We start from the raw sequence: 16,517 nt of genomic DNA, 5'->3' as shown, positions 1-16,517 counted from the left end.
GGGAGAAGCACGAAGACAGAGGTACAGCCTGGACACATTTTAGGGAGGAGTGGTGGGTGTGGATTGAGCACCCTATCCAGAGCAGGGCAGAAAAATTGAATTGTGGATTTTGATAAATCAGCACCTTCAGCAGTTCCAGCTCACGTGTGGGGTTAAGAGGCGTAATTCATCTTGAAATGACAGGAGGCTTCTGAATTATCCCTATTCTGGTACAAGTTTCATTCCCCCCCCTCCTTTTTTTGTTTTCCAATTTTTTTATACTAGTTTGTACTCAGGTTCCCCTCCACCAAAACACAGAGAATGCATTTTGTACTCAAGGGTGTTTTTGCAGAATTCCAAAATACCACTTAGACTTCTTGAAAAAGTACCATATCTTTGTACAGGAAAGCTATATTAAGAGATTATTTTTCTTTCTTTTCCAATTGTGCTTTTGTTTTAAAAGAATGGCACAGAAGAAGTATTTAGTAGCAAAACTGACAAGTTGCCTGAGAGAGGACAAAATTCAGCTATGGAAACCACCATATACAAGTGAAAACAAAGAAGCTGGTAGAGAGATGAAGGTAAATATTCTTTCTGAGTTGATGTCATACGTCTTAATGTCATACTGCTGGTGCATTTTCCCACTTCTTGCTGTTTTCTTAGGAGCTTGTACAAAAATATTCATCCAAGCTGAGTATCAATGAGAACGATACAGAGAATATGCTTGAAGAAATACGGTGTAAAGCAATTGAGCGTGGAACTGGAAATGAACATTTTAGGGTGACTGGAATTGCAAGACTTGATATCTACCTGCCTCGTAGAAAAGTAAGTGACATTGCAGAAAAGTAGCTTTACATTGGCCTTTTGAGATCTAGATATGTACCTGATGCAAATATTTTCACTTCAACTTTTTCAGGTATTTTTTTTATGAGGTATCTGTTGGGTCTGTAAAATATGGGAAGAGGGGGAATTATGTAGGTATGTTTCAGTTTCCCAGATATGTGGGAATTTTGTGGCAAAGGAATATAATACTAGGAAATTAATAATTCTTCCCTTGAGTATTTAATGAGAAATTATCTTTCAATTAAGAGAAGTAAATTAGATTAAGTGTCTCTCCAGTTTGATTCCTTCTGAGGTAACTGTTCATATTAGCAGTAAAGAGCTGATGTACTTTTTTTTTCTGTAGAATACCTGAAGTTGAATTAGCATATTAATATCACTGTATTACCACAGCTTTTATTTAAATGACAGCTTTAATTAAAAAAAAAAATCCCTTTAAGTGCAATAAGCAACTTGAACTTGGTGTCATCTTAGTGTATGGCTGATGCCACTGAAAAGAACTTCCTTCTTTTAGCCATGGCATGTGGCACTATTCTTACAGTGATAATGTTATAGTCATGTAACCATTCCAGCCCAGGCAGCTAACTAAACTTGCTTTAAAATAGGTACATCCAGAGTTTGAACTTGGAAATAAGAAGCAGGATTTGCTATTGTGATGGTACTCGTCTCTTCACTTTAAGTCAGGATCCTAAAAGCTTCACAAAGCTAGAACTGCCCTTTTAAAGCCAGGCTTCAACCTCTAGTTTCACTCATAAAATATGCCAGAGTAAAGATGTGAATCTGATTAAATCAGTGTCAGACTAGTCATCATATCAAATTCTGTGGCTTCGTCTACCCTAGTCAGCTAAACACAAGTGAGGACAGGCTGGTCGCTCTTTGATGGACATCTGTACTGTCAAGCTGTTAGGCTCAGCTCTGATACTACCTGGTATCCTGCCAAGCAGGGTCCTGGCACAATGTGAGGGGTTGACATGGGCTGTGGACTGATCTCAGATGGCACTTTGAATAAAGATGCTCTGCTTCAAGCGTTGAGGGGATTCAAGCATATGGATGTGAAGTGTGCTATACAGGTTGATCACAGGACAGAGCAGGACCTTGATTAGGTTCTTAGTAATACAGGGCCTCTTAACTGGGAACATTTTCAGTCTCAGACAAAGCACAACTATCTCTAATCAGTCCCTAGTTTTGATCTTGTGCAGGAGCAGTGTCTTCCCCACTGCCAAATTTCTTCATCTACTCTAACAGTGAAAGAAAACTTCTTTATGTAGGGGTACTTAAAGGTTGTAGTTATCAGCAACAGAAGTCAGTGTTTACTCTGGAAAAGGGCAATGGGTGGTTTGTTTTTTTTCTGAAGATGATCCTAGGTGGTAACCAATGCTTCAAAAGGTTTTTTATATTTCTTTTACTGACTAGTTGCAAAAACACAACACAATCATAATTGTTCTCTCTCCTGTAGTGAAAAATAATTACCAGGGCATGTGATGGGCTAAAGGCTAGAGGGTGTTAAGTGATTGGCATGCAGTTAAAACAAGCAAATAGTTTCATAATTCCTCTTTCTAATGCTACTGGGCATAGGGGATTTAATTAATTGAAAATTCCATTTTATCTAATCTGGGACCATAGACACTGCTAGGAATTAATCATAAGTTAGCCAGTTACAGGTGAGTAGCATAATTACAAAGCAGAGTTCAGACTGGAAATGTGTAATTAAATTAGTCAGTTTAAATTGTTTGGTTCTGAATTTAGATTTATCTAATTCTGAAACTGCTGCTGTTAAAATGCTTATTTCTAGCACTATGTAACAAGTACAAGGCTCCCTGCCCAGAAATGAGTAACATGTATGCCCCCACCATAACCCTGTTAACATGTTATCATGTCATGTTAACATGAGTATCATTTGAAAAGGAAATTTTAGTTGTTGTAAAACAATTAACTAGAAGCTGTCCAAAGTAGCTTGATATTGTGCTTTTTATTTCCCTACTCCTTTCCCCGTACCCAATATAATTACTACAGAGCAGAAAAGTCCCACTGGAAACTAACCTGTTCATCACAGGCAAGGAGCTCAGATCACAGTAAGTGTAATCACTCTTGGTTCTTCTCTAATATGTTGGCATACTGTCATATAGTACCAAAAAGCAGACAAACGATTTGGTTGATTTAAGCTTTTTCTTAGCATGTATGTCTGAACAGCACGTCCAGCGTCCCTGTGGGGCAGTTCTTCACATAAGAAGCTGTGGTTTAACAGATAGAAAACAGGAAGGTTGCAACTGTGGGAAAAGATAGTTCTCTAAATCCCCAGCAGGGACCTGAGAAGGCACTAGTGATCAGTGTTCCAAATCCCTGACTGGCCTAACAGTGAGCATTAGCTTCTCTTCCTTTTGTGTTTTTAAACCTAATAAAATCCAGTTCTTTTCTGTCTTTCCTCTTCCATATCCCAGGTTCCATATACAGTATACAAAGCTTTCTGATGGTGTTATTTTACTTCTAGCAGCATTTTTAAGCCAGTTACGAGCATATTCATTTTTAACATTTTTGCTATTCTAAGAGAAATGTAGTATAAGCCTTACAAATCTGTATTCATGGATGAAATTATTTATTTCACAGGATAGCACAGGAACATGCATTACAAGAAAATACTATCAAAATAATCATAAATAAGAAGCAGCTTGACCTGGGTATGTATATGTAGTTGAGTGTATTTTTATGATAATTTTCTACTTTACTGATTCTCAGAAGAAAACCCTCTTGCAATTCTGTTAACTTCAGAAATTCCCAAGGAATAGCAGTTATATTTGTCAGGTTCTGCTCTACAGGAAATTCAGTAACTTATAATGATTAAAATTCTTAGATAGAATTAGAGCAATTATAGGAATCTTGTAATAAATATTGAAAATCCATTTTTCAGGTGTTGAAACACTGAAAATGCACATTTAAGAGAAACCCTAAAGTTCCTTAAACATGGTGTTTAACTGCACATTCAGAATCTTTTTGTAATGCATTACACGTATTCAGCTCGTCAGACATGTTGTGGGAAGTGATGACAACAGCTTTCTGTTTATTGATGGCCTAAGCATCTGACACATTTATTTCTCCTAGAATATGTCAGAATTAGAGCCATGGATTTGACAATAGGAACTCAGATTTAATTCCAAATTCCTCTGTCCTGTTACTGTCCTGTTGTGGTGTTTGATCCTGGACATGCTGTTGTTCCAGTTTTTGTCTGAAGATCAATTAACTGAAACAGAAACAATTGTGGTTTTTAATGTGTTCGGGAGGGAGGGAAGGCAAGCAAAGAAACATTCATTTAAAAATCATTTAAACTAATGAACCAATCATTTAAAAAGCACTTTTAAGATGCAAGTCTGATTTGAATTTCTGCTGAATATGTCAGTAATTGTTAGGGGTTTTGATTGAGTTCTTGAGTCTAGTAATTACTATAGTTCTTCAGTACAGTACAAGCAAAGTAAGGGGCCATTCAGTTTGGTTGGTTCATGGCTGGTGGTGTCCTCCCCCAGTGGCACTACAACGTAAAATGGTCTCTCTCCACAGAGCATTTGGATTGTACTCATCATACTCTATTTTGCAGGCAGAACCCTTGAAGACCAGGGCATAACACACAATGCAAAAGTGATGGTACTTCAGCTGGAACAGAGTGATGAGGAAACTAAAAGAAAAGTTCAGGAAGAAGAACTTCAACACAAGAAAGAAAAAGAAATAAATGAAAAGATGCAAAGAACTAAGAAGGGTTTGGAAATTCTAGCAGAGAGAGGTAAGGGGGCTTGTTGGGGTTTTTTTTGTGGAGAGGGTGTTCATGAATTCTTGAGCATCAGAAGTTACTTTCTCAGTAGATTTTCAACATAGAAGAATGCTTGTGCTGTGGCTGGATTTCGGTTTATGCTTTTCAAGGTTTCTGCCTACTTGAAAACTGATTTTAAGTTGACTAAAACTTCCTTTCTACTCTAACCCTTCTTACACAACTAGAATGCCAGAAGATGTTTTGCACTTCAAGAAGGATATGACTCTATTATTTAATTTGCACTTGTCAGTGAAGGAACTGGTCAACTCTTGAGAACAGGCTTTTAATTTATTGTAGACATAAGCACAGTGGAATAATGTATTGTAAGTCATTAAACACTTTCTTGTGGTCTTCCTTGGATACGGCTGTGCGTAACCATGGTTTCATTGTGCAGAACAGCTCACTTGTCATTCTCATATGTAATGTGACTGTTGTGGTATTGTTGTGTTTGTTGATTGCTGGTGACTGTGGATTAAGTTAAAGGGATATAGTCAATTTAACTGTAAGAATTTTTCAGAATGAGGTTGTGTTTGTGCGTTGCATTGCTAGTTGGTGAGTTTAAATCACTTCTCTATTGTTTCAAAAATCCTCAAACAAGAAACTGTGAAACTGAGTATGTAATGAATTCCTGCCAATTGCAAAAATACCTGAACAAAGCTTCTTTTAATGGTCAGTGACAGCCTGTTTCTTACTACAATATCGGATTTCGAATAAATGAAAGAAGTGATTTCTTTTATTGACTTCAGGCGTGATTTAGACCCCAGCCCTTGAATTCTTCTATAGGGCCTTTTCAAGGTATTTACCGCTAACGGTCGGTTATTGCCAGAGCTCAGAGTGAAGCCCACAATGGGCTCATAGGCTGAAGGTTCTGTGTGAAGCAGAAAGAATTTAACAACCCTTTTGTTTCATTTGAGAAAAAATTGAAGGGCTGAAGCTTTTAATCTCAGCTAACTCCTGCTTAACTGTCTCTTGTCTACAAGAAAAAGCATCTTTTCATTGTAAATCAGATGGAATTGAAAACAAAATTGATAGTTTGGTTATAAGCATTAAAGCTGTGGGAGAAGGAAAATACTGAGCTGTTGTTTGCCTCCCCCACTTTCCCCAGTTTTATGAACAGTGCTCAGTTGTGGGTTTGTATTTTTTAATACTCTATTTAATAAATCATTTCAAGTGTTCTAGCATGTGAAATGATAGGTGTTTTGTCTTCTGCAAATAATTCCTTACAACTCATGTAGCTTTTAATGTTGTGTCTAAGTTTCTGGATGCACAAGGCCTTTTCCTTAGTGACCTTTCTAAAAGTTCCTCATATTTGTCTGAGCAGGGCTACTGTTGGTGGATATGTCCAAAAAACTACATGAGTCTTTATATGTAATTCAGGGGGGTTTCTGTTGTTGGTTGTTTGTTTTTTTTTTCTGTGTAACAATGCACTTACTGACATAATCTTATGACAGCAGAGTTGTTCTGTTAAAGATGGTACTTAAAATTTAAACCGCTTTTTCTTATCTTTCAGAGGAATACTTGGATCCAGATTCTGTTCCATACCTAGATATAGCTAACCAAACAGGAAGGTCAATCGAGATTCCTCCTCAAGCTAAAAAAGTAGGTGAAAGAATCTTAGAAAACTGCTAAGATGGCTTTTTAAAGCTTGATTTGTGAAGCTTTTCAAATATGGGATTGAAATACTGTCAGACTTTTGGGGGATGTAATCCTGGCTCCACTAGATGCTTGCTTCTAGAAATAACTTCGCAATAAAATTGAAGTAGAGCTTTAGAATTGGGAATACTTCAGTCATCTGGAGACAGACCTCTGATTGCTGACCGAATCACAGGTCTGATCTTGCACTGACCCCTGTGTGGCCCATATCTTATTTTTGAGTCTTAACATGGGCTTTAACTTTGGTATATCCTAGCGCCTATTATAAGTTTGGGGTGCCCTAGTATGGCATGAAATGAACTTGTTTGTTAGGCCTTAATTTCAGATGGATACTTGGCAAGTCTCTCAAGATTCTTTTAAAATAGCTTTGAGATCTTTTGAACTGTGATCCCTCTTAAATTTGTCCACCTTTCAAGAAAGTTGCACATTCTCAACTGAAAATATCTTTGGGTGTATTGAATTACAGTAGGAGTGACCTACCTGATGTTCTGCTGAAGCAGAGGAATAGTGACAGATGCATTCTTTTAAGATTGTGGAATTTTCTAAAGATAAATAAATATCTTTATAAATATTTGGAAATACATGCAGTAACTTAAAAAAAAAACCCCACAAAACAACCTTGGGGAAAAATGAGCAGGCCCCACCATGTGCTGACTGCTGCTCTAGCCTCTCCTGAAATATACTGTGTGTTCTGCATCGCCTGGCGTTTCTGAATGATTGGAGTAGCAACAGTCCATTCTCACAATGCCTGCTGTTCTGATGAAGTGCTGAAAGTCATAATTCACCTGAAGAATTAAAGCATCAAATGTTCACACACACAAGATTTCATCAGTATTGAACATGGGTGAGAGGAAATACTGCAGGTTGTTTCTATCCAGAGGTATTGTTCACGTTTCCACTCGTCATGCTGCAGGAACTACAGTGTTTTCCTGCCACATTCAAAATTTCATTTTAAGTCCTGAGGTTTTGCAGGAGGTGAATCATTAGGTTTCACAGATAGTTGTAATAAGCAAAACAAATCTGATGCTGTTATGAAGTGTAGCACCTAGAAAAAAGCTTAGCTTTTTATCACTCACCATTGAAAATCTATCGAGGATTGAATTCTTAAAACAAATTTGGTGCAATGTTTCATGTGTTGGTAACATGAACTGCTTTTAATGAGACAATACCTGACGTTAGTAGATCCAAAAAAAGTATGAAGCAATGTGAATTAGTGCTGCTCTTATAGAACTGATGCGATGGTATTTTTCTAGGACAAGCAAGGGCTCTAATGGTTTACCTAGATACTACTTCAGTTATATAATTGAGTTGGGGAAGTGCAAAAGATAAGTCTTAATCTGTTTTTCTAGGCACTTGTGCTGGCAATGGGTTACCATGAGAAGGGCAGGGCATTAATGAAGAAGAAAGAATATGAAATAGCACTGCCGTATTTGTTGGATGCTGATAAACACTTCTGGTAAGAACTTTTTTGAGTCCTTGTGTTTCTTTCCATTGCTGACAGCCTAATCCAGGAGCAGCATGAGCTCTACCTGTGCTTGTAAATCAGGGCCTGTTTCCCCAGGATTGCTTCACACCCTCTCTGCAGATGAGAAGCAGCAAAGTCTCAGACTTGCAGTGACAGGTGGCTTCTTGTAGAACAGCTGAAGCAGATACTGCCACCGGGCAATTTAATCTTTCATGCCAGCATAAACAGAAACTGTCAATATTCATGTACAAGGCTATAAATTGGATTAGCTCAAGAGACAGTTACAAATACTTGTTTGCAATTGCTCCTATGAAGTAATAATTTTGTGTAAAAGGTGGAGCAGATCAGTGAGATCACTAAACATACCAAGATTTCTGTGAATAAACTAGTTTCCTGTCAGCAGTCAGAGCTCTGTATTGCACTTTTGATATCCCCAAAAGTAATACTGGCCCTATCTGTTTCTCATTTGTGTGTATGTGCAAGGAGACTAGCACAAAACCTGGCATGTTCACTTGCGCTAAGGAAGACAGTTACTCTGTCCACTCAGAGATTACACAGGCTTTAATTCTGTTCTGCTTTTAAAGAGATGCTGGTTTAAATAGTAGTCACAACTAATTTTGTTACTGTAATTCTTTTGAGATGTAGTGTTATCATTAGCATCCTTCATACTAGTGAATGGGATGGGAGATCAGTGCTTTGTTAAAATTCCAATCACATCAGTTTGCTATTTCTAATATGAAGTGTGTGCTTTCTCAAACATGTGAGTGTGCATGTTGTTTCATTAGTGTTAAAAAGTGTGTGTGGAAAAAAAATTAAACAACCCTATCCCCCAAAAAATGAAGTAATTGTTTATTTTTCCAGTGAGTGTAGCACAGAACTGCTGAATACCGTTGATAACTATGCAGTACTGCAGCTGGATATAGTGTGGTGCTACTTCCGTCTGGAGCAGCTGGACTGCCTGGATGATGCAGAGAAAAAGCTGTCCACAGCACATAGATGCTTCCAGCGGTGCTACGGGGAGAACCATGAAAGACTTATTGATATCAAAGTATGCTGTTTGTTTGGGGTTTTTTGATTACAGTGGCTTTTTGTTTTTTCTGCATGTATTCAGGTATTGTTGAGGTATTACAAGACTGGCTTTTAGAAGTTTAAAGTTAGCCCGTAATCTAGTTGTGTGTTTATCAGCATAGTGGAAGCACTGGACCTGACAAAAAGATCACGGCAAACACGTGTTTACATAGAATCATAGAATGATTTGGGTTGGAAGGGGCCTTAAAGATCATCTAGTTCCAACCCCCCTGCCATAAACATCTTCCCCTAAGACCAGGTTGCTCAAAGCCCCATCCAGCCTAGCTTTGAACACTGCTACGGATGGGGCAGACACAGCTTCCTTGGGCAGCCTGTTCTAGTGTCTTACTGCCCTCACAGTAAAGAATTTCTCCCTAATAGCTGATCTGAATCTACCCTCTTTCAGTTTAAAGCCATTCCCCCTGTCCTATCCCTACATGCCCTTGTCAAAAGATTTCCTGTAGTCCTCTTTAGGCACTGGAAGCTGCTCTAAAGTCTCCCTGGGGCCTTCTCTTCTCCAGGCTGAACAAGCTCAGCTTTCTCAGCCTGTCTCCACAGGATAGGTGCTGCAGCCCCCAGAGCATCTCTGTGGCCTCCTCTGGCTCACTCCAGCAGCTCCACATCCTTCTTCTGCTGGAGGCCCCAGAACTGGGCACAGTACTGCGGTGGTGGTGAGGGCCTCACCAGGGCGCAGTGTTGGTGGAGAATCCCCTCCCTTGACCTGCTGGTCATGCTCCTTTTGATACAGCCTGGGACACAGGTGGCTTTCTGGGCTGCAAGCACACACTGCCAGGTAAAGCATGTACACATACACAGACATCATCAGTGGTTTAGATGTGATACTTTCTCTGCAGACAAAGCGTCCCATATTAGTGACTATGTCTTCTTTAAACGTGTAAAGTGTTCTACTGATAATGAACTGATATTCTACCGTATGCTTCTACCCGTGTGCCTCTCTTGTTTAAACAATTCTTTAGGGAAGCTATGGTCGTGAGAAGGTTTTATTTCTACGACTTTACCTCCTTCAAGGGATAGGACACTATCACAGTGGCAGAGAAAAAGAGGCTGCCGAGTATATTCAGAAGGTAAGAGACCATTAGGTAAAACTTTTGAGTCCTTCACACTAGCTCCCATGTTTGGGCTTTGCCTTGCACCTCTTCTTTGCTTACTCAGAAAAATAGTGAGACTTCTTCTGTTTGTACATTAGCAACAGTGTAAGTAGTGTAATTCTGTTCTTTCTATATACAGGCATCTTGTTTATATGAAGAGCTGTCTGTAGATCCTGATAAAGTTGATTGCCTGTCACTCCTGGGATTCTCCGAACAGGAAGCTCGGCTTGCCCTGCGAGCATGCCATGGGAATGTGGAGCATGCTGCCAATCTTATCACCAACAGGAGAGAGGTGTGGTGCAGTGAAAGTAGTAAATCAAGGATCATGTTAGTTTGGGTGTCCGTAAGATCATGTTTTGCATGCATGGCTAGTGTAACATGGTGCTAAATTACGGACTTTGATTATCCTGCTTTGGTGCTATTAGTGAAACTGACAGCTTGACATCTGTTGCCACAAGTTTGAAACTAAAACTTAATACAACAAGGGAAGCTCTGTCCCAAAACAGATGGCATGTGGGAGCCAAAGACCAGTGGTTGTACCAGCAAGGCACATAGGAAGTCTTTGCATCAGTGTTTGCTACTCAGCAGTGGTCCGTGTGAGAATAAAAACACCATGATCAAGCTGTCATTCTTGGGCTTGGCTGGTCTGAAAGGCAAGAGGCTGTACAATGCAGTGCTTTGAGCATAACCATTAAGTGATGAAGTATTATGGCTTTGGATTCAGAGATCCAGGAGGGGAGAAGGATTTTTTTGTGCTCAGGTGAAGTGAAGACAGTGTTGTCCACATCTGAAGTGCCTCAAGTTAGGTTTGGTAAGCTGCGGTGGCAGTTCTAGACTTCAGACAGTGGAATGTGGATGGCAAAGTCAAATTGCCAAGAGAAGGGCTGAGCAGAACTCCTCGGCTACATCCCTGCTTCTGACTGCGTGTCCTGTCCTTGGCAAGTCTTGTCTACAGCCCCATCTGCCAAATGGGTTTATCACTTACCACACAGGGCCTATAATAACTGTGACAGCATAAGATCTGGTCCACAGAGTGGAAGTACAGCTCATGGAAATGCACTTCTATTTAGTACCAACTGCCTGGCAGCACAGTCTGTATTTAAAAAAAAATAAAAATACCTTTGCCTCACGAAATGCAAACTTGAAGTGAAGCCAAGAAACCCTACATGCACAGGGGAAGGCTGAAGCATTCCCATGCACAGTGAGCTCTGTAATGTCTGTGTTACTGCAGGAAAAGGCACAGATAAGGAGGGAGGAGAGAGCCAAAAGAAGGAAGCGACTGGAAGACATCAATACCTTGAAAAGTATGGGATATTCGGAGAGAGCTGCTCAAATAGCTCTTCATAATACACAAGGAAACCTAGACCAAGCCTTTAAGGTAAGTGATTTTCAGGAGTGGTACTTCTGTACAAAAAAAAAAAAACCACAAAAACCAAAGCCCTTGTTCTCTTGCTTTATTTATTGTTTAGCAGGTTCTAATCCCTCTCTGTTTTATTGTAGTTTATTCTTGACAATCCTGAGTTATTGTTGGAAGACGATGATGATGATCCTGTGGCCATGGACCGGTTTCAGGTTTCCCAGGAAAGTATTGATCAAGTAAGTTAGGGTGCTTGCTTTCTTAGGCGTTGATTGTCTTGTTTCTGAATTACACCTTCAAAACCACCGGATCTTCTGTAAGCTAAGATGTACAAATACTCTTTGAGCCATGTCACTCAGGCTGTCACACTGCCATTGTCTGGCATCCGCTCTTCATGGGGAAGTCACACTTGGGCTAAAATGTCATCCGTGTGGGCTTCCTGCCCCTTGAACCAACCTGCCACACAGAGATCCAGAGGGAATTATGTGCACTCTTAACACTCCATCCCCCAAAAGAAGTCTCTAAACATTGCAGTGCACGAAGGGAAGGAGTTGGAGTGTGCATCATCAGTTGTCTGAAAAGCTCTCTGGAGTTAGTGCGGCTGTGTAATTAATGTCAGATAGGCAAGAAAACTCTATTGCCTAGAAAAACTAAATACCACTTACACCCTCCTGATATGCTGGAGTGCTCTGAAGTCTCCTTTTGAAAAACAGAAAAAAGAATTGGTCTGATCTTAAGCAACAGGCTCTTGATTCTGCTCAACAGTCCCATTCTTTAGTAGGTCACTGCCCTGTCGTTAACTGTTCCAGTAAACCAGAGTCAGTGTCCTGGAATTCCTGGCATGCGGCGCGCTCCTCTGTGCAAGAGGAATGACTGGCAGACACGGAGTCAGATTCCTGTCAGATTGGTGCTGAAGAAGCTTGGACTTCTCCAGATTTCATGTTTTTAATTTCTTCCCCCCTCTCCTGCAGCTGATGTACATGGGTTTCAGCCGTGAGTCAGCAGAGCAAGCTTTAAAGGTCTTCAAAGGCAATGTCCACTTAGCTTCCCAAACCCTTGCTCATTATGGGGGAGTTCTTCCTGCTTCACTGCAGCTTTCTCCAGAAGGGTCCAGTCCATCGGAAGAATCAACTTCTTCAAAAGACTCGTCTACAGAGTCTGCAGGTAGGAATGTTGCATACAGGCAGAGAAGTGGAAAGGCTGTTCTTCTGGCTCTTGTGTGAAACAATTAAAGGTTTTCTGCTTAGACACTGGTAGAGGGCCCAGACTACTGTTGGCAGTAACATAGTTACAGACGAGGCCTCCATTACCCCAGATAAGCTACGGCCCCTGCAGTCAGTGACAGCTGGATATAGGACCATAAGGGATATCTGTTGTCTGTAGGCAACATGAGAATGGCTGCTGAGTGGGCTGTGGCTTCAGCCCATGAGGCTGGAGGCCTCTGGTGTCTGCATCCTCACTTCCCTGGTGAGGAACATGTGGCCTCTCCAGCCCACAGGCAATTCCAGCTTCTCATACCTAACTGTATTTGCTCGCACCAGCTCTTGTTTAAAAACAAACCAGCCTCTTTCTGCCTGTACTCTTCAGAGAGCAAGTACTAAGTTGCTGGAGCATCTTCCCTGGACCTGCCACTGATAATGATGATACTTTGGCTTGCTAATATCTGGGTTCTGACTGCTAGGAAGCTTATTGCAGATCTGTACTATAAAGTCAGCTGATTTGACCACATACTCCCTCCTTATGTCCCTGGCGTGGTAGAACCATAACTGATACTTGCCATTTGGCAAAGAAGAAATTCGTGTACTTTCTTGTTTTTTGTCAGACCTGTAGTGACCCTGTTGTACAACTAAAGGCTCTCCTAAATACAGCTTTAAATAACGGGAAAAAACTGGCCATCCTGCAATATCCTTTGCAGAGCACTTTTAAATAAGAGGTAGTGTTACAGTAGGACTCGGAGAGCAGTCATGCTGGGGGAAGAGGGAAGTGCCAGCTGCTTTCAGAGGTGAATTCACTGCTGCTACTTCTTATTGGAAGGTTCTTCTGGTTCACCAACAGATGAAGATATGGAGAATGATGCAGTCAATGAGATCCTAGAGGATATTCCTGAACATGAAGAGGATTATCTGGATTTAACGCTGGAGGAAGAGAAACAGATCATCCATGAATACTTGTCCTATATACAAGTACCACAGCAATAAATCCCTTTATATTTACTTCAGTTATATGTATTTACCTTGACAAATTGAGTTTGGATTAAAAATGCACCTTCAGCTTATCTCTTACTAAATGCCTTGAATTCAGTTAAACTATAGGAGGAACACTAAATTCTTGCTTAATTTATAAATCCACTTAAAGCCTACATTTGTGATACATTGTAATTTATTGTCATAGCAGAAAAATAGAAACATTTATTTTCAGAAGGAAATTTAATAGAACTAAACTATATTTTTATCGTGAAATAAGTTAATTCACTTAGTATTCAAGTAAAGAAGCATTTCTATACCACTTTAAAATACCAGCTTTAAAGAAACAGAAGTGAGTTTGTAAACCAGAAACCCAGCTCATGAGGTTACAGAGGTATCAACTTTCCAACTGTTCTTTTCTTCTGAAAGATTTCTAAGAGACATTTATGTATCTGTTGTGCATGGATTGATACTGTGTCTGCTTGTTACTTCCTGCAGGTGTTACACAGGTAATAAAGGTAACTCTGTGCTGCTGCTTTTAGTAAGGGTCTTCTATGCTTTGGTTTTAAAAACCAATAGGAACTACTGGGCAGGAGGCTGCCCCATCAGACCTGAGCCCTGTGCAGTGGCATTTCCTTATCTAACTAAACCAGCTGTTCCTAACTAAACAGCTGTTGAACAAAGCTTGCGTCAGGCACTGTCTCAGTAGTTGTATCCAGCTTCAGCACGCTGGAGAAATAGTTGGGGTTTTGTGTGTGTGTGTGTTAGAACACCCTGTTTTCTGCTGTGTAAGCCTCGCCGCTGGGAACAGAAGTTCCTCTACTTGGCAGCTCTGCTGAAGTGTGGGTTATTTGCTTTTCATAGCTTCGTTCTCGCGGTAGAGGGAGCTCAGGCCCCGTCTGCTCCAGCTGCTGGGAACCGGCAGTGATCCCGCTTAGAGCGGGGCCTAAAGGCAGCTCCTGGGACAGGAACCTTCATCTGATGACAGCTGACTCTTACCTAGCGTTTATCAGTGGGGAAGTGAGGCCTGGGCTCGTGGCAGGGCAGACTGATGCTGGCGGAAGCAGAGCTAGGGGCTGTGAAGTGACTGCTCGCTTCCAGTGGATGCACTTACGTAGTGGATATCGTTGTTTCTGGCTACCTTGGCCAACGACAGCAACAAGCAGGGAGTGATTACACTGTAATTAAGGAGTTAGTTATTTGTATTTCGTACTTCTGTATCAAGGTGAGGGCTATAAGAATTGAGTAGCTTTGCATCTCCTCCCAGAAGGTTGAAGCATTTCCGAAGACAGTAATACAAGCTTCTGAGAAACAACCAGCCCCTGCAACCATTATATCCCACTTCTATACAGGTGAGCACTGAGGAACAACTGGACAAAATGCGGAGCAAAACCAGCATATAAAAAAGAATTGAAAATTGAAGACACACAATGTGACGCATGTAGTGTTAGCAAGAAGCAGGTGGGAAAGCACATATTTATTCCTTCCTTTAGCAGTGGGGGATCCCAAGCCTACTGCCATTACCTTGGCTAGCCCTGAGGCATGCAGGAGCGTTGGGGTGTACAGGCGCCATTTCTCCTCTTTGAAGTGGCTTGCAGAGCAGACTGCAGTGACAACTTCAGAAGTGAAGGTTTGTCCTTGGGGAATTTAAAATTAGCATTGTAACACGCAGTGCTTGTCAGAGAAGCCATTCCTCCCTCATGGAATTCTGCCGGCGCTGCTGCCACATCACTGTGTGTGCAGTTTTCAGTGGCATTGGCTAGAAGTTTTAAAGTTAATTTTGACCACGTATTTGAAGACACTGTGATGTATTTAACAACAGCCAGAAGTGGTAATGACATTAATTCCATTCTTTGAGATCTATGTCTATGGAATCCATTTCCTAATTCAGTGTGCAGCTGCTGTAGGGCCAGATAAGCTCTTGTGTCTAATATCCTGCATCCAAAGATCTAAACAAAAAGATGATCTGTGCATCAGATCATCTGAAGGCCTCCTATTTGGCATTGACCTCATAAGCAACATACAGGCAAAATGAGCTGCGTAGCAAGCCATCATTCCAACAACCAAGAGCCACCATTACATAAAGATGTCTCGTAGGGCCACTACCGAGCTGCAATGACCAGACCAAGACTTTTGCAGTGGAATTATGGCTTCACTGTACAGATGACCCCCCCAAATTAGTGGCCCTAGGTATGCTCTTAACACAATTTAAATACTGTTTCCTACTAAACATGGAAACCTGCCAGGTAAGAGCAAAGCTGCTTGTCAGGAGCGACAAACAAGCAATGACAGGCCCACCAGTGAGGAATAGGTAAGAAATGTTTCCAAAAGTGTATGTATTGCCATGTTGCATCCATTCTGAGCTGCAGCCAGCCAAATCCCCTCTAAATGAAAATAAAACCTAGACAATGAGTTGGCTGTAGATGCCACATGTTTATTAGTCCATTCTAAAAAAGGATTACAGCATCTTTATCTTGCTGTAGTACAGAATAAATAAAGCCATAAAAATAAAAACATGTGGTTAGATACTTCTGTACTGGTTCTACAAAGAGTTATATCTGCAAATAGAAAAATAAAAGAACCCTTGTTTATTCATGGCTCAGTGGTTATCACAGAAGGATGAACCTGGAAAGAGACTGGGAGAGCTTCTCGTGAGCTTGGCTACTTATTTGACACTACTAATGACCTAGAAAACCAGGGTTAGGCATGGCCTTGTAAGAAGGAAAGGTAACAAATCTAGAGTGCCCAGTAAGTCCTTCTGGTTTGGTCTCCTCTCCTCTGAAAAACACAGTTCCCGGTGGATATAAGGAAATCCTTTCCCTGTGAGGCCAGCCAAACAGTGGCCATGCAGACATGGTAACCTAGTGAACAGCTGAAGTGAGAGATCATCAAAGGTAAAAAAAGAACCTGCCAGGTTTTGGGGAGGAGGACAACTGCTGCGTCTTGGCAAAGAGCTGACCTTGGCACCAAAGGTCTGAGAATCAGCTTGTTCTTTAGGTTCTCTTTTGTTAATTTAATGTCTGTCCTACTACTCCCAACTTGCCAGAGAGGTGGCATCTGCTTTAAA

The 16,517-nt window shown here is 40.9% G+C and overlaps 1 protein-coding gene across 1 annotated transcript; it reads left to right on the top strand.

Annotated features, from left to right (window-relative positions):
* The first annotated feature begins 440 nt into the window (after nucleotides 1-440).
* On the top strand, nucleotides 441-13,984 carry NUB1 (negative regulator of ubiquitin-like proteins 1). The gene is made up of 14 exons (XM_010018193.1): nucleotides 441-560; nucleotides 643-804; nucleotides 2,833-2,891; nucleotides 3,424-3,494; nucleotides 4,406-4,588; nucleotides 6,126-6,214; nucleotides 7,618-7,724; nucleotides 8,595-8,781; nucleotides 9,779-9,886; nucleotides 10,050-10,202; nucleotides 11,142-11,288; nucleotides 11,411-11,506; nucleotides 12,239-12,431; nucleotides 13,302-13,984. Exons 1-14 carry the CDS (start codon nucleotides 444-446, stop codon nucleotides 13,463-13,465), a joined length of 1,836 nt encoding a protein of 611 aa, XP_010016495.1. The 5' UTR covers nucleotides 441-443; the 3' UTR covers nucleotides 13,466-13,984.
* The last annotated feature ends 2,533 nt before the right edge of the window (nucleotides 13,985-16,517 follow it).

Source organism: Nestor notabilis, unplaced genomic scaffold, assembly GCF_000696875.1.
Source record: "Nestor notabilis isolate BGI_N333 unplaced genomic scaffold, ASM69687v1 scaffold13807, whole genome shotgun sequence".
NCBI lineage: Eukaryota > Metazoa > Chordata > Aves > Psittaciformes > Psittacidae > Nestor > Nestor notabilis.
Note: the sequence above shows the minus strand (reverse complement) of the source record. Positions and strands in the feature narration are given on the sequence as shown.